Here is a 26,249-nt window from a genome sequence, read left to right as displayed (position 1 = left end):
TAGTTAGCGACCAAGGGCAATTAGGTAAGTGCAGCAAATGAAAGCACAATGATCATATTTTAGCAGTTTATTTTAAGAACATTGTATACTACAATGAGACCTTACATATCGATAAAACTCTGTTAGAAAATATGTAAAACAAAATAGCGCTGTGCAACAATAAAATTAAAACATATAACATCTTCATCCACGGGACACTAAACAAAAGACAAGAGAAAAGAAAACAATTTGCTAACTAACGCACGGGGACATAGAGGATACCCATAAAGTATAGACGCGACACCTTTCACTTATATAGCTGGCCAACGGTCCGTTTCATAGATAATATAGATATAAAAACACGTAGACCCCGCACAGACAGAAAGACTTCCGCGATATGCGAAGTTATGCGTTTTTTTTTATTCTATACAAGTTACCCCTTGACTACACCTCACCTGATGGTAAGTGATAATGCAATCTAAAATAGAAGCGGGCTAACTTCTTAGGAGGAGGATGAAAATCTACACCCCTTTCGGTTTCTACACGAGATAGAACCGGAACGCTAAATCGCTTGGCGGCACGTCTTTCTCGGTAAGATGTTAACTGGTGGAAGCCTGCGTTTTACGTTCTGCGTTCAGTGTTCTGGTAAGAAGTCTAATAGTTTTCTGTGACGTCAGTCCTGAATTGGCCTACAAGCTGTTTAAGGGCATTAAGCTTAGGGCATAACGTCAAGAGGAGCACCAGAGACGAACGAGCAAATGAGCACACGAAAGTTAAAGCAATTTCAAAAATCACGCGTTTTAAATTGACATTGATTGATACCTAATCTTTGCCTGTATTGTAGTTCACATAAGTTAGCGGTTGATTGCTTAGGGTATCAGGTTACCTTCATAGCACCGCACAGAGAGCAATCAGCTTCGTTTGACCGCCTGCCATCTGCCCGTTGATATTAAATTATTACAATCACTATAGAGAACGCCGAACGTAAAACTAGGAAAGCTCGACTCAGAACGCCGAACGTAGAACTAGGAACGATCGACTCAGAACGCAGACCGTAGAACTAGGAAAGGTTGACTCAGAACGCCGAACGTAGAACTATAAACGCCGAACGTAGAACTATGAACGCTTAACTCAGAACGCCTGAACGCTTTCTGTATGCGCGTGCCATTATATTTACATTACAACTCTATTGTAACTAACACTCTACTAAAGGAACAGTAAAATTTGATGGAATAGAAATACTGAAGTACATTCGATACAAACCAACTCCAACAAAATTGAACTTTATAGGTGCTTTGCTATTAGTTTAATGAGTAAGATTACATAACATAAATGATGTAAATAAATATAAGTGATTGTACCTACACCAAATAACAAACACAATATACATATAGCTACAAATAATTGGCGGCCTTATCAGTGTTAAGCAAGCAATGAATGAACGAATGAATGAATGAACCAATTAACGATGAATAGAATTCCTATTTCCCTACAGTATTTCTTTTAGGGTGACGCCAAACGAGCGTAATTTTGTGAGTTGTCTGTCGCGTAATTTCTGTCGCAGAAATTCGCATGTTAAGTCGGAACACAACTCATTTTGCTACGCCGTGTGGCAAGAACAGTGTGTATAGTGGGAGTTTTCAATATTTTCATACTGTTACTATCTAGCATTGAAACAGTTGTGCAGTAGTGCCACTAGATGGCGCTGTTTCAATTCCTTAGAAATTCGCGTTTACGATAACGCGATCGTCACAGTATCAAACTGCCACTAGGCCCTCTGGACTTTTGTATGAAATCGAATGCAGCAGAAATTACGCAACCGAAATTACGAGACTGACAACTCACAAAATTACGCTCGTTTGACCTCACCCTTACTTAATCTGCAACTCAGTAAACATTTAACGTAGAACATTTGGTTTGTAAGAAAAATACTCGTATATATAGAAAATGTTTTGACAAGTTGACCAGCATGTATTCAAACTTTGATTTTTACTTGAAATAAATTACAAGCATTGTTTTTTTTGACAAAATTATCGACATTCTGATTTATAAGAACAAAATTAGACTGATGAACTGAAAAGTGATAAGTTTCCCGGAGTTATGATAATTTTTTCACACTACAATCATTACATAAAGTGATAATTTTTTTTTTTTTTCTAATAGGACTCCGTTATTGAAGAAAAGACAATAAGTTCAACAATAATAATATAGTCCCAAAAATATTATTGCTTTCTTTGATTTCATAAAGCTATGCACTAACTAGTATTTATACAAAAGTCTACAAGGATCGTATTCTGATAAAAATAATTGTGATAAGTACTGTTGACATTAAGGCAAGTTCCATCCATGTTGCCAGATACATTCACAACGATTACCCTTATTTGGTAGAAAAGTAAACATATACAACCAGAAAAAGTCGCAAATATTTCATAAACATAATTATTATTATTTACAATCGAATAATAAATTAATTTGCTATTTTCCGCAAAAACATTACTCAACTAAACTCCAAGACTTATTCATTCCGCTAAATGAATATACTCAGTTTTTTGGCGTCAAAATGACATCACAGCGGAATATAACAAAATAAATTTATTATTCAGTGAACATGAATATTCACAGAGTCTGTAAATCCAAACGGGTAGGTCCTTTATATGAAAATATGACTTTATTGAAAGCAAACATTGACCTCTTATAATAAAAGAACGCACAATCTTGTAGAAAATTTCACTTAAAACTGGCCAAATTTGCTTTAACAGTTTTAGAATTATTGGTAAAAAAAATTATACGTAAATGCCTTTAAATATAGTCCAATATTCAATAAAATCCCAAATTCAGAGCAATTTCAACCTTAATGATTGAGTTTAAGGTTGAAATTGCAAATGCGACTACTAAAATTGAGTGCCAAGAAGTTGTGTTTGGTACTCATTGAGTGGGGACGTTTTTTGGTCGCTGATTGTGCATCCACTTTTTAATAGGAGATCGATGAAGGCAAACAGAAAAATAATAACTCTGTCCATCTATGAATATAATTTATGTTCAATCTTCCATCGCATCTGGCAACTTTAGTCTTATGCAAATTTGTAATTTTCGATCAAACACGGTGTTTATAAATGACAAACAAACTTCTAGTACATTAACTATACTATTTAAATATACAAATGGACGTAGCAATTATTACAAACACGATACCCTCTTCGAACTATAATTTTTAAAAACACCCTTACATGGACATGAAGCTTATTTATGATCTTTTTAACATAAAAATTGAACCGACTTCAAAGACGTATTTCAGATATTTCGATTTAAAAACAAAATTACTAAACCGATTTCATGAAAATGAAATCTGGATCAAAATCAATCTGGAAGAATACTCTTTCAAACAAAAAAAAGAATTTTTAAAATTGATTCATAAATGACGAAGTGATGAGGTAACAAACATTAAAATAAACATACGCGTCGAAATTGAGAACCTCCTCCTTTTTTTTGAAGTCGGTTAACAAAGAGGTCATTTAGCACAGCCAAAATCTAACAATGATACTAATAGATAGATAAAAGTTAAATTTACGGCAGTTTTACGTTCAATATATTTCAGCAAAAAATGTTATTACCATACTTAGATCTTTGATATGGTAAGCTTTAAGGCAGCCTTGACTTCTAAAATTAGCAAGCTAGAGTGAATAAGGGGAGGGTGCGAGGCATAAAAGACAAAGCCTCGGATAAAAACGTATAAAAATAAATGCGAAAGTCTGTCTGTCAGTCTACCTTTGCACTGCTAAATGCGCTGTTTTAATGTAGAAATTATTATGGTTCTTTTTATTCTTTAGTTACTTTTTTAGTTAGTTAGCCCTTGACTACAATCTCACCTGATGGTAATCTTAGATGCAAGCGGGCTAACATGTTAGAAGGAGGATGAAAACAACTACACCCCTTTCGGATTCTACATGACATGGTGCCGGAACGCAAAATCGCTTGGTGGTACGTCTTTGTCGGTAGGGTGGTAACTGGCCACGGCCGAAGCCAGCCAGTCGAAACTAGCCAGACCTGGACCAATTAAGAAAATCTCAATCGGCCCAGCCAGGGATCTAACCCAGGACCGCATACCACAACGCCACGGAGGCCATCAAATATGGTATAGAGATATGAACAATAAATTTTGATACTTTTTATCCCGGAAAATCCATGGTTCCTGCGGGATTTGTAGAAAACGAAATTCAACGCGTACGGACTTCGACCGCGAGTTTTTGAATAGTTAAATAAAAAATATTAAAACCATACAATCATTACAAATGGCAATAAATATATAAATAATATTCATTTTGATAGTTTATAATACTTTTAAAAGAGAAATTTTAAAATAGCTGTGAAATATAAAATAAAATGTTGCGCAATTTTTTTATTATTTTTGTGTCATTACGCCAGTGTCCATGCAAGCATGTGTAAAATAATTTAAATATAACCTTCTAAAAATTCAAGAAACACCTCTAATAGACTAAATACACAAAGGATTGGTGTCAGTCATAGATCAAACACTTAATACCAGTGGTAAGTATGCAGCATTGTTGAAACGATTTAGTATATTACAACTTACATACAAGCAAACACAATATTGTGGATGAGTAGATTCAATCAATTGTACAGTACCTAATATTCGGGATATCGTTAATCATATATCAATATACATATATCGTTAATCATAAATCATATAAATCATATATCAATAAAATCGATAAACTTAATTAAAATATTGCTTCTGTAGCAATGGAGAAACCCAGTCTCCATACGAACTCGGGCCCAAATGATACGAATGATACAGGGCTGAAAATTGTCCAGAAAAAAATCCCAAATTCAGATCAAATTCAACCTTAGGTTAAATGTGCAAATGCGACTACTTTAATAGAGTGCCAAGAAGTTGTGTTTGGCACTCATTGAGTGGTAACGTTTTTTTGGTGATTGTGCATCTACTTTTTAATAAGAGATCGATGCAATAAACAGATGGGTGAAGATCGTTTCTAATACGGATCTTAGACTATACCAAATCACTTCGTATGTACCCCAATTCACATGGATGTTTAATTTGAATGCAACATTTTGTATTAAAACTTGAAACTATTTAGTGATAAAGTTCAGTTCACCTCGTAAATTATTTTACAAATTATATAAATAATACATACCTAACTACACTGTAGTAGCGATAATTCAGGTCACAGGAAATTTATTATGCTTTGTACCATTAACAAGAGAATAAGTCAGAGGAAATTCGACTTTATAACCCTTGCTTTAAAGTTGTATTGCTTTATTTTCCTGACAAATATATTTTACTACCCACATTGTAATTGATATGCAATCGCAAAGTGAATGTCAATTATGTATTTTGGTCGTGTCAACATTTTTCATCGAATTTTTGTTTTCGATCAATTAACATGGTTATTGCAACGAAATGTCCTTGAAATTATCATTTTACATACAAGTGGCAGTGATTTTTTTGTTTTTACGATCGTCTAACATGATTATTTTACAACGAAATTACATTAAAAAACGGGTTTTCGTTAAAATAACGTCACTAATTTGCTACAACTACTAATATACTAATGCCACTTTACGTAAAATAACGATAAATATGTCATTTTGTGTAAAATAATAAATAAATAAATAAATATACTTAAACAATACACATCACTATTTAGCCCCAAAGTAAGCATACAGAGTAGCTTGTGTTATGGGTGCTAAGATAGTTGATATTATAATATTAATATAAAATTATATACTACATATAAATACTTATATAATGTATAAATACACACAGACACTGGAAAACACCCATGCTCATCACACAAATATTTTCCATTTGTGGGAATCGAACCCACGACCGTGGATGCAGAAATACAATGTTAGATGATTGCAATAACGAAAATAGTTATTTATGCCACTGTCATGTAAAGGGACAATTGTAGCTCAAGTGATGCTTGTGCAAAGAGAAGCCAAATTGCACAATAGACAGCACGAGTGCTACAACCGCTAATTACGTGCAGTGGCATACAGTACTTTTTCTACCAACATGATAAAATAATTAACAAAACTTGCTAAATAATTGGGGTTGGGCAGGGCCTCCTAGATTTTTGTATCGTATTGAAGACGAGACGAGTGCTGTTGCATTAGCGACATTACGTATTAACTAACTTCACTCAGATCAAATGTAAGTCCAAAAACGAATACTGCATAGTTACCACTGATACGACATATCACTAGGCCGCGCGCTCAATTGCTTCACTACAACTTCGACAATTTTTTACCCTTCACTAGCGTCGGCTTGTTCTTCAGTACACCTTTTCTCCTCTTCGAAGTCTGTATGAAAAAAACGATTAATTTATTCCCACATATAAAACACACTTATTACAACAGACTAGCAACGTCACGACAAAACCAACATGGCGGACAAGACAAACAAAAATAAAATACGAATTATTATAGACGACGAATACTAAAGGCAAAATAAAAATATGATAAGCGTACCCTCCTACCAGATGTAACCATTTGTTATGTATATCAATCAAAATTTTTCGAAAGTCCAAGTTTTGTACATGGACTTTCAGAAACGGAAACCTTATAGGATTATTCAATTTGTGTAACCGTTAATTCGTCTGCCATAGTATTTTTTCTGCTTCTACACATGATATTATACTTAAAATATAATAATAAAATGATAAAAATGAAAATTATGATATACACTACAACTTGTAAATTAAAGAAAATATAAATCCTGAATATTCTTGTATAAAAAATACATTTAAATATTAATTGTGCATGCATCAAAAGTTGTGTGCAAATTAAGTTGGTATTTTTTATCATAATCATTATAATAATGATATAAAAGAAATGAACGTAATTATAATTACAATTATAATTCAATTACATGGCAATATAGGTAGGTATTTATCAAAAGGTAAAACACTCAAGCTGTACTAAACAACATATGCTAGTGAACTAACTATTGAATAACAACATCAATAGTCAATAATATTATATACTTTGTACTATACCATCGATCCTACACCGTGACCAAGCTGCAATAAAAACAATACATCTCAGTTTCTATTTTTTTTTAAAGAACATTTGCCATATCTTTTAAATATGACCAATATCCCCTTTCCCCTTTAACTAGTCGGAAAAGACTGTATTAGGAGTGGGTACGACAATAGACCAAAGGGGCGGGGATCGAACCACCACCCTTCGGTTATGAGTCCGACCGCTCTTACAGTTGAGATATTGAGGCTCTTATACTATTAGTATAGAAAATGTATAGTAGAGATAAATTATAGAGGTAATTTTAAACTTCGATTCAGTAGGCGTAGGTTCAAATCCGGTCCGTAGCATGCAACTCGTTTTCAGTTGTGTGCATTTTAAGAAATTAAATATCATGTGTCTCAAATGATGAAGGAAAAACATCGTGGAAAAACCTGCATACTTGAGAATTTTCTCAATTCTCTAGGTGTGTGAAGTCTGCTTAAAATAGATCTAAATTCCAAATTCCTGCTCATGTAGGAAAATCCCTAAGAGGCTTCAACGACAAATCTCGTGATAGACATGTGTCATATCTATGCTTACAATAAATCTGTAGAGAGGTCAATTCTGTACATGAAAAATTTTTTCAAAATAACTATCAGGGGGTGAATAGTGATTGATACTGATTCCAAAAAACTAATCAGTAAAATTTTTGTCTGACTGTCTGTCTGCGTGTATGTTCGTTATAGAAACAAAAACTACACGACGGATTTTAACTAAACTTGGTACAATTATTCTTCATACTCCAGGGCAGGTTATAGTATACTTTTCATCACGCTACGATCAATAGGAGCAGAGCAGTGAAGAGAAATGTTGAGAAAACGGGAGAAGTAACTCGATATAACTGTAAGGGCTGGATTAAAGAGATCTAAGGGCGGACGAAGTCGCGGGCATCCGCTAGTTATACATATAAATAATTATTATGTCAATCAATAGCGGTGGATCCGAATATATATGTCTATATATATCTCTCTCTTTTTCGTCCCATAGCAACGGAAGAGACAGAGAGAGAGAGAGAGAGAGAGAGAGAGCGATATTCTCATGTTTTAGGTCATAAAATTAGACTAATAATTATGAAGAAATATGAAGAATATGATACAAATAATATTCATTAATTCATACCTTTTTGGACATGGTAAGGCTTGTCTGTATTGTCCTCTTCGCTAGCGGCAACCGGGGCCGGTTGAATTCATACGGCTTTTTAACTCTGTAAATAAAACATGATTTTGTGAGTAACTTAAACAAAAAAGCCTTGACTGAGTTCGTTGTGGGCTCTTCTCGGACAAAGAACCCTTCAATTTTAAGATTATCCTCGATTATCACCATTATCTAATAATACCTGATGTTTTAAAAGTAGATTTTGATATTGATAGTTCAAGCGCAAATCGGCAGACAATGTGGTGACATCAACGATTTTATACTATTTATGCAACAAAATCACATCACAAAAAGTGAATCACATCACAAAAATTTTGCGAATCGAATTAGTAAGTTTTGCCAAGAATAATGTATATCCAGTATATAATTCCAATATCAAAAGTCTAGCTAGAGGGTTGACACCTCGAAGTTTTAAGCAAATTCTTGAAGTCCTCATGTCTCCCTCAGGATTCTGACTAAGAAGCTCGTATTTCTTTATATGCATGTATTACTCCTCCCTAACTCCTGGTTGACGGCTTGATAGGGTATTTACCCAACACCTTGTATAAAGTTTTTACACCTCTGAACACAGAATTCGACATTGTAGATTGATTGTTTACTATGCGACAAAATGAAATTAGAACAATTAGGCACATTTGTTCGCCTCAATTTCTATGGCCAGTGACATATCTAATAGTATAAAATCTTTGGGCGAGATGCTATAAAAATACTTTAGACATACCTGTATATTCTAACGAGCCAATGCTCCGTGGTGTAAGCCTCCTCAAGGAAAGTGAGCTTGAAGCCGCGGTTGCCGGGCAGAGCCCCGCGCGTGCGGTCGTAGCCCGGCGGACTGCCGCCGCTGTCATATCTGAAACCGTGTACAGAACAATAGACTAGTTGACACTTTTTTTAAAATGGTCTTAAATAGGTTATACGACATTTTTTTTCATCATTATCAACCCATATTCGGGTCACTCAGAATGAGAGGGGTTAAGTCCACCACGCTGGCCCAAAGTGCATGAGCAGCCGCCACACAAGTAGGAAATTGAGAAAATTCTCAGGTGTGCAGGTTTCTTCAAGACGTTTTTCCTTCAGCATTTGAGAATATTCAAATTCACATAAGTGAAGTTGGAGCCCGAACCGGATTCGAAGGCAGAGGTCATATCCACTGGACTATCACAGCTCTAATCCAACTCATTATTAATCGCCATTTCAGTATTTTTGTATAAAAGAAATTCATATAGCATGATGTTAACTTGATCAGCTAGATCTAGGAACATATGTTTTTAAATTAAAAATCAGGGCCTGCTGACCTTAAATTTTGAAAGTTACAAGTTTAGAAATTAAATATCACGTGTCTCTAACGGTGAAGGAAAACATCGTGAGGAAACCTGAAGAATACCTGAGAATTTTCTTAATTCTCTGCGTGTGTGAAGTCTGCCAATCCAAATTAGGCCAGCGTGGTGGACTATTGGCCTAACCCCTGTTATTCTGAAAGGAGACTCGACCTCAGCAGTAAGCCGAACATGGGTTCATAACGAACAAGTTTTCCGGCACTTACCTATAGTAGGATAATTTGTACATTAGACAATTTAACATTGTTTTAGATGCTTCAGAATCTACTCTGTATTCTCCTTTTTCCGTAAAATAGTCAGCTTCCTGGATAATAAAAAAAAGTTCAAGATTTAAAAGTTCCGTTAAAACCAGTGCATACAAGAACTTTCCCTTATATTTATTAAACAAGCCCGCCCGCGATTTCTTCCACAATTTTTTCTTTGAAATATTTAGGGGTCAATCTTTAAAGAATTAGTTTGCGTGATGTGCACTCAATAAAAAGACTGACTGTTATGTAATTTTTACTTCACTATGGATTCTACAGTGTACAGAATTTGACCTATTATAATTTTACTAGCAGACGCCGCACGATTTCAACCGTTTGTTCCCGAAGGAATACGGGAATAAAATGTAGCCTTTAGCACTCGGGGATAGTGTAGCTTCCCAACAGTGAAAGGATTTTTCAAATCGGTTCGGTAGTTCCCGAGCCTATTCAAAACATACAAACAAATAATCAAATCTTTTATCTTTATAATATTACTAGTAAACGCTCCACCGTTTTACACGCGTAATACCCGTTATCATGGGAGTATGGGGATAAAATAATAAATAAGCCAATGTATCTCAGAGAAGATATGGCTATTTAATGGTAGAGTATTATCAAAATCGGTCGAATAGTAGTTGTAATTTTGAGTTGTCATAAAAAGAAAACGAACAAAAAATTAACCTTTTTACAATATTAGTATAGACAGATTACAAGCAACTCACATGGATATCTTTAGGGTGTTCTCCCTCAGCAATCCGCACCATCCATATGAACTTGTTGATGTCATCCCCAGAGTAGCCTATCGCTCCACCGAATATAACCAGCACGTAGTCCACGTCCAACATCGTCATAATGTCGTATGCAGCAGTCTCATTGCTGGCCATGGCTTTACCGACGAGTGCTATGTGGGAATTGTTCCACGTGTTGTTGTCGACTAGAGTCGTCCTGTTACCCATTCCCGCAATCTAGGGCATAAAACAAATATAAAATAATAAAGCTTATTGGTATACAGAGCTACACCTCCATAGGACAATCTACAAAGACCGCTTTCATCACCACAAATGTTACTAGAGCCAGTGCAGACCGTATTCGAATTTTCCCTTTTATTAAATAAACTAAACGACCGCGATTTCCTCCGCAAGAATTGTCCAGACTACAAAACTGACAATCAGAAAATATTTAGTGGTCAATATTTAAAGTACATACTTCCTTTCTGAAATAAAGAATAAATGAAATCTCTCCCAAAGGAATCGTGCTAATTTTCGGGATAAAACATCGTAATAAGTGTCAAATGACAAAGACAAAACTTGTGAATAAGCTATATGCTATCCAAAACTTATGACTATTACATATTTATAATAATGTAAACATTATCTATTAACAAATCAAGATATTATACGGATTTTATTAATTAAATACTTAACAGGGAGAACAACAAGTGCTGAGAAGGGTTAATCAATTTGCAAGGAATTCTTTAACCCTACATCCATTGATCACAAGTCCGAGCAATGTGCTCGGAGGTTTTCTCTTTGCTACTCGATGGACCCGGCACCCGCACGGTGAAACCATGGATTGCTAAGATATTCATGTTTCGTCTCTGACTTTGACTTTTTTTTTGAATTTTACGGTAACGGTACAGAACGGTACGGCACAACGGCAAAGAAATGGAAAGCAAGCAAATAGTTGATGACATAGTTTTGTGTTGGTTGCAAAGCAAATTATATACACAATGGTGTTGTTCAGTATTCATTAGAAGTTGACATCATAGTAGGCATTCAAGGCCCATTGCATATAGGTTACAAAATGGAGATCCAATACTAACCTGATAACCATAGTCCCACCAGGACATAATTCTAGCGTCATCAGCTGTATTCTGTGACAACCAGCCGTAAGCTTCTCTGAAGTCGTCCAATATTTTACGTGATCTGTAAACCCAAATTAAGATTAAATGGACACAAGGTCTTGACACAATCTGATCTAAAAAATCATGTACCAATCTATAAATTTAAATTATTATGATAAATACCACATTTAATTTTTTTTATTTTTTACTATAGTAAAAAGTTATAGGTAAATAAAATAACGACAAATCTATATATGACATTGTAACTTAGCAGCTTTAATTTTATGAATTGAATAATCCCACTGAGCCACTTGGTCGTCATTTAATAGTTGCCGTAAACTATTAAATGACGACCAAGTGGCTCAGTGGGACAGAGGGGGTAGTGACACTGCCTTCTGCATCCAAGGACGTGGGTTTACTTACCACAATTGGAAAATATGACAATCCCCACAATAATGACTTGCTGATGACCCTTATTAAATCCAGGTACTCTATATGTTTGACATTGTTGTCAATAGAAAATTTAAATTTGAAAATTTTTGGTTGGTGGGAGGCTTCGGCCGTGGCTAGGCCGTGGCCCTACCGACAAAGACGTGCCGCCAAGCGGTTTAACGTTCCGGTACGATGTCGTGTAGAAACCGAAAGGAGTATGGATTTCATCCTACTTCTAACAAGTAACAAGTTAGCCCGCTTACATCTTAGATTGCATCCTTAGTTAACATCAGGTCAGATTGTAGTCAAGGGCTAACTAGTAGACTATAAAAAAAAGAAAAATTTAAACTATAATTATGTGCCCCCACCTGTGGTGCTACTTTTTAAACTTCCCAGAAAAAAAGGCTAATCAACTTACCCATCATTCCCATAACTGGCCAGCACAATACTGGGGCTGGAGTAAGCATTGGAAGTCGCCCAGGTGCAGTGCACAGAGAACAGCATCAGCAGTATCATGAAGGCGATGAGCACACCAGAGCGCACATTGGTTCCTAAACCGAAGTCCGCTTGTGTGGTTGGCTCTGGCGCGCGCTTCTTCACTTTACCAGCCTAAAGAGAGTTGATAATAGGGATGATGACAGTTTTTTAAATTGTATATAAATTAAGAGTACGCTAATAGTAATGCAATTTTGTAAAAGAAACAGGGTATCTGCGATCATTACTTTCGGAGCTACAGGGATTTAAAGGGTCAGATTGGCGGCGCTGCCGCGGATCCCTGAAAAACGCCCCATACAAAATGGTACGAGCTTATGACGTCGTAGGCAATTAATGATCGTTAGATTTGTATGGGCGTTTAAACAGAATTACTAATATCATTGTTATTTCTGCGTTTATGTTTATAGTTCACATATTTAAAAAAATGTCACATTTAATGTAAGGAAGCTAAAACTGTATGAATTTTCATCTAATTACGATAAAATATTTTTAGTAGATTTTGAAATTTTATAATCTTATTTATTTTGCAAATATCCAGTCAATCTTTGCTTTTTATGTATAAATTAGTTAACATTGACCTTATTTACCCGAATGTATCATAAAAATCAATATATTTAAACCTAGTCATCATCCCCATTATAGAAAATCCTTTGTTACTCATAACTTTATTGTCAATAGTATATACTAATATTACAAAGAGGTAAGATTGTGATGTTCTGCGGGTTAATCTCTGGATCTTTTTTTTCTGATTGTCTAAATGCCGTAGGCTCCTCGTCCTCAGCGGCGTCACCGGGGGGTTTGGGCGAGCGCAGAAGTATCGCCTGATGGGGCCCGAAGGCAGAAGCAGAGTAGATGGGCGGAACGACTCTCTAAGGGCGTCTCCTCTGAGACTCGGAAGTACAAAACCACGTAATCTCTTAACTGAACTGATTGTGAAAATTTTTTTAACAATTGAATACCATTGTAAGGCCATATTTTAGTCCCGTGTTCCCGGATGATTATATAGTCACTTGACATGCAATAATTCAGAACCGACGAACTTGTATGAAAATATTGAACAGAATGGAAGAATGTATGTAAATCACAAGTATAGTAAAAAGTAGAAGGACGTGATATCTGGATTCCTTTGCGCGAAAAAGGCGTCTTGTCATGTCATGTCATCTCGTGCCCTGTCCTGACATGTCGTGTCGTGTGGTGTCGTGTCGCGTCGTGTCGTGTGATGTCGTGTCGTATCGTGTCATCAAAATATTCGTCTACTTACCTTATCATAGAGATTCTTATCATTGGGTTCAACCGGTGCAGCGGGCAGTTCGTCCTCCCTCAGTAAGAGATCAAGGAGGATAGAGAATGCTATTCCGGATAGCACACACACTACAGGCGTTAGAGTCAGCATGAGTCGAACCATCACACCCGCGAAGTATACCGCACTTAGAGCGTATAACGTCACTGGAAATAAAACATTACAATTAAAATATCCCAAAAATTAAAAAAAAAGTTATTAGTTTCATTTGTTTTTGGAAAAGCTTTTGGAACGAAAAGTTGTTCTATACAACTAAGATGCGCGCCACGAAATATCCCGTGAATAGCAAAAGACGTGTTGTCGATTTGATTCTGCTGCGATCTCAGACCAATTACCTTAGGACCTGCCTCGCTAGAAGTTACCCCTCTGTCGAAAGGTTATGATCACGATCTAACGTGTTTAAGCAAACTGTATCTATAGAATCAATGTTTTATTATTTTATTACTATTATTATCAACCCATATTCGGCACACTGCTGGGCTTGAGTCTCCTCTCAGAATGAGAAAGAAAGAAAGTTGGAGTTGCATGCCCCGGACCGGATTAAAACCCACACCCTCCGAAATCGGAGGCAGATGTCATATACACTTGGCTCTTTCAATGTTATATAAAATATATTAACCATATCTAATTGTTCTAAGTTTATTAATCAAATTTAATTTCATTAATTTAAGAACAAGTAAATTATAATTATTATTAGGTGTGAAATGACTAGTGATTTATACCCTCATTTTTAATTTGTTTGTTCGTAAACAGTACTCATCAAGAAAGGCTATATAGGTCTTGATGATAACAGTTAGATATACAAGTGAATAAAGTTGTAACTCACCAAATACTCTCTCATCGTTGATATTCTTGACACAATACCAAAGCCCCACAGGGAATGTACACACAAGCACGTGCAGGTCAAAGAAGAACGACGACCATGTTGTGGGCTGATGCTCCGACACTGAGGCTATGATGGGGATGTGGATCTTCGCGTACGCAGTGTCCCATAGGGAATAGAATCTGTAAAAATAATTAAAATCATAGTGCAAATACAGTTATTGTACAGTTCCCGCCACGAAATATTGTGTTTGTGAAGTTAGCAACAAATAACTGTGCAATCTATACTAATATTATAAAGCTGAAAACTTTGTTTGTTTGTTTGATTGATTGAACGCGCTAATCTCAGGAACTACTGGTCCGATTTGAAAAATTCTTTGAGTGTTAGATAGCCCAGATAGATAGTGTTAATGAGCGGGGATAATATATATTATCTCCGTATTCCTACAGGAACGGGAATCACGCGGGTAAAACCACGCGGCGTCAGCTAGTGAATCAATAACAGTACAAGCGACGCGGGCGGGGAGCCGGCTAGACGCGACCGCTTATCTATACTCATTCCGCAGCTAACTTCACAAACATAAAGATCCGTGGCGAGCACTATAACAATCATTGAAAATCAAAAGAAAAATTAATTTTAAAATGCACTATACTGTGTGAAGTCTGCCAGTCCGCATAGGGCCAGCGCGGTGGACTAGCCTAACCTCTTTCATTCTGAGAGGAGACTTGAGCTCAGCAGTGAGCCGAATATGGGTTGATAATGATGATGATACTAGCAGACGCCGCGCGGTTTCTTCCGCGTGGTTCCCGTTCCAGTAGGAATATAATATAGCCCATAGCACCGGGGATAGTGTAGCTTACCAACAGTGAAAGAATTTTTCAAGACATAGATCCTGGGTTAGATCCCCGACTGAGCCGATTGAGGTTTTCTTAATTGGTTCAGGTCTGACCGGTTTGAGTTTTCGGCCGTGGCTAGTTACCACCCTACAGGGAAAGACGTACCGCCAAACGATTTTGGGTTCTGATATGAGGTCGTATAGAAACCGAAAGGGGGTGTGGATTTTCATCCTCTTCCTAACAAGTTAACCTGCTTCCATCTTAGATTGCATCATCACTTACCATCAGGTGAGATTGTAGTCAAGGGCTAACTTGTAAAGAATAAAAAGAAAATGTGCGCGAATAAACAATTCATTCATTAATTCAAATGTATTCGAACTATACTAGCATAAAGCTAACTCTCTGTATTAGTATTTTCATATAAATGTATCAGTGTGTATCAGTTTATGGTGCGTCTATTGAAATAGTTTGCACAGGTGAGGCGCAATTTACAAGTATAATTTAGTAACTCAAGGTTGCTTTGATAAAGCCTACTATACCACTATAACTCTGTACAATATAAGGTAAATATATATTTTTACTGAGTTTTATTTTTATGGAGTTTGTTCAACTCTCTTACCTATATTTTATATAATATTTGCTAGTTTCGCGATTCCAATCGCCTTTAGAGCGATCCCGTCGCAAATCCGTATTTAGCGGACTGTCTATAAACTACCTCTGTGCCAAATTTCATATTTGTGCGTTCAAAAACCACCTGTTTTCGATATTTTGTGAATGTATATTTGGTTTTAAATAATTAGGTTTTTAAAATTAAAAAAAAAAACAATTAACATAAATTGACCCATACTAGAAATTAAGCTTAGATCTTCACATAAATCAATTAAAAATCATAGAACAATTTTAGAAGCCAATTAAAAATTCACTTGATCCTAGAAGTTTAAATTCATGTAATAAGTCTCCGAACATCATGCGTTAAGGTGCGCAATACAATGTAAAGGTTGGTGTTGCCTTTTTGCAGCTAAATCAGTGATATTTGGGTTGATGTTGCTAATAAGTTGTAACCTCAAATCAGTGCAGTAAGTGTAGCGAATACGAGACATTAGCATTTATGTATAGTCCAGAGATGACACCGCGGACCCCCATACACATACTTGTGGATCCCCTGAGGGTCGGCGGACCACAGGTTAGGGAAACGATGCCATAGACATAACTCACCTGCCACTCCATGGAGCTATCACACCCATGTAAGTAAGGAACACAACCATGAGGAACACCAGAGCTGCAGACACTAGTCCCCCAACTATGAGCAACTGCTTCCACTGCCCCTTTGGATTCAGACTGTGTAAATATTTCAAAGCACCAACAGCCATCAACAGGGCGAATACACCTAAAATATTTTCAAACTGGATAAAACACAAAAAAACACAACATTCAGAACTAATTTCACTCACTACCTTCACCATACACTATGAAAGTAACAAAATGTTATATTATGACTTGTGTCTTATATTTAGTTCATCTGGTAGTAATTAGAAGGTGGTGAATCCGACCCTTTATATACTTTTTAACTCAATCAACATCAAGAAAGGAGATTGAATGTACAGGACAGCCTCTTTGGTTCAGAAGTTAGCTTTTATTGGGTTCATGTGATAGATGCATAAATGTTCTGCAAACCCCAAGGACACATTACGAATTTATAATGGAAAATAATGTTATATTTTGTATAATCTATATGTACAGTGCATATTTTAATTAAACCCTTTGTAGGAGTGGTTAACTATTACTGACCTATTTGGATGAGATTACCGATGGTAATTGGATGAGATTAGATTATTCTTTAGATGCAGAGAAAAAGTATATAAAAGTACCTTAACTATCTAATACCAGTTTTGTTATTGATTTTATAGAAGGAAAAATATCAATAAAATATGACCTAAAAAGTGCTCTACAATAAGGTGAAAAGATTATATTCAATACTGTCTGTTTGGAATTAGTCTTATTGGAATTTGAAATATGTCTTTAGTACAGATGTTTACAATTATTCATTGTTTAGGTAAACAACATTCATGTACATTTACAAATCCACAATAGCAGCGTTCAAAATGATAAGGTTAATTAAACCTTATCGCCGCCCTATTAGAATTTTATTGCAACCTCTACATACATTCCTATCACTTAATTCATAACTACTAAATGTAACTGACTAACCAGTCCCTACTATAACAATAGAATAATAAAAGGGCAACATTAAAAATATAAATGAAATTAATATTTTTTAGGAAAATCAATGCAAATTATTATAATATATAGTCTGGGCCAAACTTTTAGTCCACTCTGAAGGTGCAAGATGTTGAACTGTGTAGGTTTAATAGCTCCCCTGAGATATGTTTTTGTACACCGTGCAGCCTCACACCTTGTGTTCAGAGCGGACTAGAAATTTGGTGTAAATTTTAATTTAATGAAAATTTTTAATTAAATGAAAAACTAGCTTAAAAAAACCCATAACACTGAATAACTAGTTATTAAAAAATCGCGGTCTTGAAAACATATGTGAATACACACAAAAAATAAACAATTTTATGAAGCCCTTTAAAAAACCTATATCTACTAGGAATTAAAAATATTCAATGTTATATAAATAGTTAATAGTTAATGTTAATTATAAATATTCAATGGTATACAAATAGATCATTAAATATTTATTACTACATATCATCAGTGATATGAGTTCTATCTATTTAATTCACAATTTATTTGCTTTGTTGGTGTAATAAAAAGCACATATAGATAATACACCAACAAACTATAGGATGTGTTTTTCGCATGCCCTGTGAAGCTTTGCTCTATTATATTTAATAGTTCCTACAACACCTCTGCTTATAGTCTGTTAACTGATCACATGAGAATAACAAAATAAAAAAAAATCAATAGTTGTTCTTCATAACATCATGTTTCTTTCTCTTAATTTTTTTTTAAACTATAATTATAAAAAAAATACAAACCTGACGCAGCCATGTGTTCACTTGTGCGGATTGGTTGGAATCCAACAAACGGTATTTGCATGGACAGAAGAAGTCCCACTATGTAGAAAACACTGTAGCTCACAAACAGTCTCTGAGAGAACCTCCCCATTATCAGCAGTGCAAACACATGCAGGGGTATCAGGTTGATTATAAAAACATATCCACCCCATGCTGACACCTAAAAATACTTCTTATTAAAAAAACACAGTATTTATTTAAGTTTAAGAAGTTATCACAGAACACATCTGCTTATAGTTATGATACTGATCGCAGATAAACCCAGCAGAGAAAAAAAAAAAAAAAAAAATTATTTAAATAAATTGTAATAATAATAAAGAATTAATGTCAATCCTGTTTATGTAGAAAATAACAATGAAAGGTTGCGCCAATTTTCCACTATATCCATTTGGTTGTTAGGTTGAAGGAAAAGGAGAACACACTTCAATAATTAAGGATTTTTTTTTCTGGGATAAAAATTACTGTATGTTCTGCTCTAAGGTCCCATTTATCAGTCATTCATCTAGAGGTTTAGCCATAAAATGGTAACAGACAGACAGACTTCTCATTTGTAATATTAGTATGGATGTAGATAACTAAAGAACAAAAATTTTAGCTACATAGCTGATATTCACTTTATAATGAGGTTCAAAAAGGATTTTGTCAAACTAATAAACTATGCTATATTAATTTAATTAAACAGTTTAATTAAATTTTAACAACATTATAACTATTTTATTAAATTTCAACCTAATTTACTACACCAGTAAAGTTAATAATAGTATAACGGTAACACTATTATGCATTGACACAAGTAAATGGTGTCCACAATAATAATAATATTGGCAATAAGTGGGAAAGGGTTTCCTAAGTTATGCCCTAAGGAAATAATATTGTAGCTTGGTAATTGTTATTCCAAATCACAGTAAGTAGATAAGTCATTGAGACTTAAGAATATAAGATATAATTTATTACTAGCTTAAGAGATTGACGCACTTATCAATCATAACAATGTAGATTAAACTAGGCAACTGCAACTCTGTTCACCTTACAAAATCCAAATTTTTATTTTGTTGTTTTTTTACAAATCCATAGATAAATAGCCTATGATCTCTCTTTATATTACCTCTATACCAAATTTCATCCAAATTGTAATTTACAAACAACAAAATTTGTTATTTCTTAACTGAATTAATTTTGTACTAGCGGACGCCCATGACTTCTTCCGCGTGAAATTAAATTGTTCACAAATCCCTTGGGAACCATGGACTTTTCTGAGATAAAAAGTAGCTTTTTAATCCAGACTATAATCTAACTCTACTTCAAATTTCAGGTGATTCGGTTCAGTATTCGCGGCGTGAAAGAGTAACAAACATTCATACTATCAAAATCAACAGTTTTGCAAATCTCGGGAAATTTCCATAGCTTTTTTCTGGACAAAGAGTAGCCTATGTTTTTTACATGTTAATGCAGAGTAAAATCTATTTCTATTCTAAATTTTTTTTTTTTTTTTTTGTCATTACGAATCGTCTCGCTAATAGGTTTGACGACTTCCAGCCTCCCGAACAAGCCGGTTTCCGAAAAGGCTTTAGTACCATAGACCACATCCATACGCTGCGGCAGGTTATACAGAAGACTCACGAGTATAACCAGCCACTTTGCTTAGCGTTTGTGGACTATGAGAAAGCCTTCGATTCGGTGGAAACCTGGGCTGTGCTAAGGTCATTGCAGAGATGCCGAATTGATTACAGGTATATCCAAGCGTTGAAGTGCTTGTACGAAAACGCCACTATGTCAGTCCGTATTCAGGATCAGACTACGAGGCCAATCCAGTTGCAGCGAGGAGTGCGTCAGGGAGATGTGATCTCTCCGAAGCTATTTACCGCCGCACTGGAAGACGTCTTTAAGCTTCTGGACTGGAGCGGACTTGGCATCAACATCAATGGCGAGTACATCACTCAACTGCGGTTCGCGGATGATGTAGTCATCATGGCACAGACTCTGGATGACCTTAGTACCATGCTCAATGACCTCAGCAGCGTTTCTCAACAGGTGGGCCTGAAAATGAACATGGGCAAAACAAAAATAATGTGTAATGCTCATGTATCGCTCCACCCAGTTATAGTTGAGAACGCTGCACTCGAAATTGTAGACGAATACATATACCTAGGACATATGATCCAGTTAGGTAGATCCAATTTCGAGAAAGAGGTGAACCGTCGAATCCAACTCGGCTGGGCTGCATTCGGGAAGCTTCGCGACATCTTTTCGTCCGAAATTCCTCAGTGCCTGAAGACAAAAGTCTTCGAACAGTGCGTGTTGCCAGTGATGACCTATGGTTCCGAGACTTGGTCGCTAACTATGGGCCTCATAAGAAGGCTTAGAGTCACACAGAGGGCGATGGAACGAGCTATGTTAGGAGTATCTCTGCGTGATCGAATCAGAAATGAGGAGATCCGCAGAAGAACCAAAGTCACCGACATAGCTCAACGAGTTGCGAAGCTGAAGTGGCAATGGGCGGGGCACATAGTTCGAAGAGCCGATGGACGTTGGGGTCCCAAAGTGCTGGAATGGCGACCCCGCACTAGTAAGCGCAGTGTTGGCCGACCCCCCACCAGGTGGACTGACGACATCAAGCGAGTCGCAGGGATTCGCTGGATGCAGGCGGCTCAGTATCGTGATGTTTGGAAGTCCCTACAAAAGGCCTATGTCCTGCAGTGGACGTCCATCGGCTGATATGATGATGATGATGATGATGATTCTAAATTTCAGCCAAATCGGTTCAGTAGTAGCGGTGTTAAAGAGTAACAAACGTCCAAACAAACAAACTTTTGCATTTATTATATCAGTAGGATTTACTTACCATATAAAAATAGGAGAGCGCTGTACATATTGACCAGAAAACTGAACCAGTCTTTAAACTTTTCAGCCAAAGGAAATATGTGAACTGGAGGGCAAATATAGCAATTCCCTCGTTATCATAGCTCCCTGCCACAGACCTGCTGCTGTAGCCAGGTACTATGGCTATGAAACATGCGGCAAACAAGCCAGCACCCCTCGACCACAGCTCTGCAGTCAATAGATATGTAGCTATTGCTGTTAAACCACTAAAAGAATAACAATAACAATGTTAAAGGCCATTTTCACCACTTTCTGATAAATTTTGATAGCTATTTTAGAAATAGATTTATATTTTTGTATGTAATTAATAAACTCGCAAACGTTTTGACCAATTTGGAAAATTGTTTCACCAAAGAAAGCTACATTATCAGGGAGTGACAGGCAGTGGTGTGCATGGGGATGGTACCATGTGAGTGATACTGTGAGGTTTTGTTATATATGACATAAAGTAAGAAAATGGCAAAACTAAGTTTTCAATATCTAAAAAATACATAGTATTCATTTTCCTAATGTAGATAAAAAGTGTTTAACGTAAAATGCTTTCTCATAGGCTGACCATTGGTGGTTAGCTACTGTTCTGAGTAGATACCCAAAGATAAGAAGATATTGGTGTTACACCCTTGTCTAATAGAGAGCATGTTAACCCATATATCCCAGTCATTATCAATACAATCTGAAAGTAATTATTACTGAGTCACACATAACCTAACCCTGCCAACCTGCATAGGAGCAGCTTGATGGTCTATGCTTTAAAGTCCCCAGACTGTAAGAAGAATGTAAGCACTACAGAGAAGGCTATTTATGAAATTAAGCTTTAGATATTATACACTGTCAAACTTATTGATTTTTCTGTATTCTATAATTTGTTGGTACAGACCAATGGCTTTGAAAACTAATCTTTCTCTATAACTAGGCCTCATTGGCATCCATGCTACAAACATATATTAGACTTTCAGCCAATCCCTTCAAATGTGAAGACAACAAAGCTGCATAAAGACAATACTTAACTTGTATAATGAAAGAAGCTACATAATAATTAGCATATACGTTTAACCACTAGAACCTACCTGCAGAGTATTTATCACAATGTTATCTTAAAATAGATCTGATAACAAATCATGATAAAATAAGTGCTTAAACTTAGTAGCAAAAGAAAAATAGGTCATTTACCTGAACACTGGTGCAAGGAACACACAAATATCTCTTATATGTATTGGTATATTCAGGGCGTGCAGTAACCAGTGTATTGACCCTGATGTGATCATTAGACCAGGGTAAACTGTACCCCCCACGATGCGACCAAGGGGGTACCATGCTCGCTCGTCGAACCAATTTAGAAAATTATAGAAACCATGCTGCACCATATACGCTGTAGATCTATAGTTGAACCTGAAACACGTTTACGAGTTATAAAGCAATGCTCTGGGGACAGATTGACACATAGTCGTGTTTGGTATCATATAACTTACCAAGGGTCGAACTCGTGGATAATACTCTCGAAACGGATAACTGCAAAAAGCCGGGATGCGAAACCGGCCAACCAAGCCAGCAACAAAACCGTAACCGTGATCAATGTACTGAAGCCGGTCATGTTATTAAATAAACCTTTGTTGCGACCATTACCCAGGTTCGGCTCTGCCAACGTCGTCATCTTGATGAGGAATTAAAAATTCTCCTATCCTAAGTATTCAGTAAATGAATTCTCATACATCAATCTCCACAATACGATTTCTTTTCTATTGTAGGTATGGACGATACAAAACATATATAGATATTAAATCTATATATTGCAGTAATATCAAAATCTATATATCAAAACATTCGGCATCTATATATTTTCTGAAACACTATATTGCCGATGTGACTGAATCGGGCAAATCGTACATGAATCGGATTCAAACCATGTATTCGGCCAAACCCTATATTACAAGTCAAAATGAAACTTATGTCTCAAATCTTAAGGCACTAATTAATTCATTCCAAAAGCAAAACGCGATTCAGCAAAACACTATATTTTTTTAATACAAGTCAATATGAAACTTATGAGTCACTACATAAGGTACTAATTCAATCATTCCAAAACGCGATTCCGAAAAACACTATATTTTTTTAAATACAAGTCAATATAGTACTTATCATAAATACATAAGGTTTCAATTGTAGTACAACAAAATGAATGACATATTATGACATCGAAAAAAGAAGTACGTCAAAATAATGCAGGGTCTACTTATAGCAGGTATTTTCAATTTTCTACCATTATATTTACGAACTATTGTTTTAATACCCAAATAGATGGCATCACAATTCACATGTAAATATCATTCATTGTAGTTTATGTTTCTTTAAACAGATGGCGGAACGAAGAAAATAAAAGAATTATCTAATAAATTAATAATCTTTTATTAATTTATAAAAATAAAAACTAATATGATTTAAATTGTATATTTTATTCATCCAATACAACAAAATGTATGCAAAGTTTAAATAAAACATGAAAAAAGAAGTATGTCGATTATTTTCTTAAACCGTCGTTTTATTTAACTAAGAGTTAGATTACCCAAATACTCAAATAGATGGCATCGCATGTATCTTCATTATAGTTTATGTTGTTGTAAGCAGATATCCGAACGAAGGAAGTTAAATAATTATATAGGTATTGTTGTGTTGTATTAATTTGTAATAATAAATTACCTACATACAAAAGGAAAAAAACCTATAACGTAATGCATTTTTTTTGCAAACCAAAACAAATGAACATGTTATTCACAGGATGGCGAAAAACAATAGGTTCCTTTGGCGCAAACACAGATGGCGCCAAGAAAAAAAAACAAAATTAAAATAAAAAGGGGAAATATAAACCTTTAAAAAAAATGACAATCGCCATAAAACTTGAAAAATGTAACCTCAAGTAAATTGTTATTGTATTGCCTCCGAATCAACTAAATCGAGCACATGCTACGTGAATTCGATTCGCTCTCGTACTATCTATTCGGCAAAACACTAGATTACAAGTTAATTTGGTACTTATTACAAACACCTCTAAATTGCTTATTATCTTTTGATTGATAAGTAGACAGGTATACCAAAAAAAAAGAAGTAGAGTTAGAACAACCGATTGTAATTTGTTTAAAATTACAATTATTTTAAAAGGAAATTAATTCTATAAAATAATGTTTTTTATATTAAACAAACAACAAGTAAAATCAAGTAAATTTTATAGTACTTAATGTTGTGTAACCATCGCATCAAAAAAACAATAAAAATAATTGTGCGCACTCTACACTCGAGGCGATAGCGCTATGAATGAACTGCGACCAATAATACACTGTAATCTTTGACTGCGACTGTAGAGCCCGTTCGCAGGCTTCGCGGCTTGTTAATTATTTTCAAAGTCTTCCGTGAATTCGAAGACAACCGTATTGTATTCCATTTTTTTGACGGCCTCCGTGGCGCAGTGGTAGGCGTGGTGGATTTACAAGACAAGATTTTTCTTGGTCTTGGTCCAGGTCTGGCTGATGTGAGTCTTCGGCCGTAGCTAGTAACCACCCTACTGGCAAAGACATACCGCCAAGCGAATTAGCGTTCCGGTACGATGTCGGATTTTCATCCTGCTCCTAAGAAGTTAACCCGCTTCCATCTAAGATTGCATCATTACTGGTGAGATTGTAGTCGAGCCTCAAGGGCCTGTAAAGAAAAATAAAATCCTCCGATGTAACTGAATCGAGCAAATCGTACTTGAATCGGATTCGCTCTCAAACTATGTATTTTCGGCCAAACCCTATATTACAAGTCAATATGAAACTTAAATCTCATAACATAGAGCACTAATTAATTTATTCCAAAACGCGATTCAGCAAAACACTATATTTTTTTCAATACAAGTCAATATGGTACTTATAACAGAGAAATAAGATTTAAATTGTAATACAACAAAATGTATGCAAAGGTAATGTCATCAAAAAAAGAGGTACGTCGAATTAATGCAGGGTCAACATTTATGAGATATTTTCAATTTATCACCATTATATTTACGAACTATTGTTTTAATATCCTAAAAGATGGCATCACAGGTAAATATCATTCATTGTAGTTTATGTTTCTTTAAACAGATGGCGCAACGAAGAAAATAAAGGAATTATATTATCAATTAAGTATTCTTGTAAATATAAATTACAATGTTAACATGTTATTAATAGATGGCGTTAATGGCGCGAACCAATTTGTTCCTTGGCGCAAACATAGATGGCGCAAAGAAAAAAAAACTTTAATTCGTAAATAAAGAAGTCGGTTAACTAAATAAATAAATATATAACAAATTAATTAAATAATCATTAAATAACTTAATATAAAAAAGGGGAAATATATAAACCCTTAAAAAACTTAACCTCAAGTACATAATCTGTGCCTCAAGTAAATTATAAATGTATTGCCATAATCTCACCAGAGCGATAAGGAAGTGACATGAATCCAGTAATACAAGATAGATTCAAACTAATGTATGTTTCAGAAAACATATAGTCTTAGAAAATATATAGTTTCAAAAATATATAGTTTCAGAATCCGATATTCAATATCAATATATAGTTTCGATTTGATACACAGAGAATCCGATATTACCCACACCTATTCTATTGAAATTGATTGACTTTTGGCTGACTGACACGTCTCTCTTTCAAATGTTGGTTGCCAGTTGTAAATAACTAGAAACAATGTGTTCAAGTTTATTTTAAATAAATATACAAAGTTTTATTCAAGTATTACATAATTCTTTGAATTTACAGCGTAGAGCATGCTTAAAATAACTAATAAAACTCG

The 26,249-nt window shown here is 35.3% G+C and overlaps 1 protein-coding gene across 2 annotated transcripts; it reads right to left on the bottom strand.

The window, feature by feature from the left end:
- Positions 1-52: 52 nt before the first annotated feature.
- LOC112044340 (dolichyl-diphosphooligosaccharide--protein glycosyltransferase subunit STT3B) lies at positions 53-26,106 on the bottom strand. 2 transcript variants are annotated; one of them, XM_052888003.1, is made up of 15 exons: positions 26,058-26,106; positions 22,901-23,162; positions 22,602-22,820; positions 21,394-21,637; positions 18,513-18,711; positions 16,726-16,897; positions 14,678-14,856; positions 13,813-13,997; positions 12,475-12,665; positions 11,604-11,706; positions 10,504-10,746; positions 9,743-9,840; positions 8,921-9,049; positions 8,164-8,248; positions 53-6,324 (listed from the first exon to the last, which is right to left on the bottom strand). In XM_052888003.1, exons 2-15 carry the CDS (start codon positions 23,080-23,082, stop codon positions 6,250-6,252), a joined length of 2,304 nt encoding a protein of 767 aa, XP_052743963.1. In that variant the 5' UTR covers positions 23,083-23,162; positions 26,058-26,106; the 3' UTR covers positions 53-6,249. The 2 variants fall into 2 exon arrangements, with proteins under 2 accessions (XP_052743963.1, XP_052743962.1); XM_052888002.1 differs by lacking the exon at positions 26,058-26,106 and having other exon boundaries at positions 22,901-23,952.
- Between the last annotated feature and the right edge of the window lie 143 nt (positions 26,107-26,249).

The sequence above is a fragment of the Bicyclus anynana genome, chromosome 21, assembly GCF_947172395.1.
Source record: "Bicyclus anynana chromosome 21, ilBicAnyn1.1, whole genome shotgun sequence".
NCBI classification, from domain to species: domain Eukaryota; kingdom Metazoa; phylum Arthropoda; class Insecta; order Lepidoptera; family Nymphalidae; genus Bicyclus; species Bicyclus anynana.
The sequence above is the reverse complement of the archived record's forward strand: the minus strand, read 5'-3'. Positions and strand labels throughout refer to the sequence as shown.

What these genes read in the sequence shown, in the direction of transcription:
- LOC112044340 (XM_052888003.1), bottom strand. Translation starts at nt 23,082, where the DNA reads ATGACGACGTTGGCAGAGCCGAACCTGGGTAATGGTCGCAACAAAGGT. An exon ending in CGCTCTCCTATTTTTATATG is followed by an intron (nt 18,712 to 21,393) that starts GTAAGTAAATCC and finishes AAGTATTTTTAG; the next exon opens with GTGTCAGCATGGGGTGGATA. An exon ending in GCCAGTTATGGGAATGATGG is followed by an intron (nt 11,707 to 12,474) that starts GTAAGTTGATTA and finishes TTGGGTTTACAG; the next exon opens with ATCACGTAAAATATTGGACG.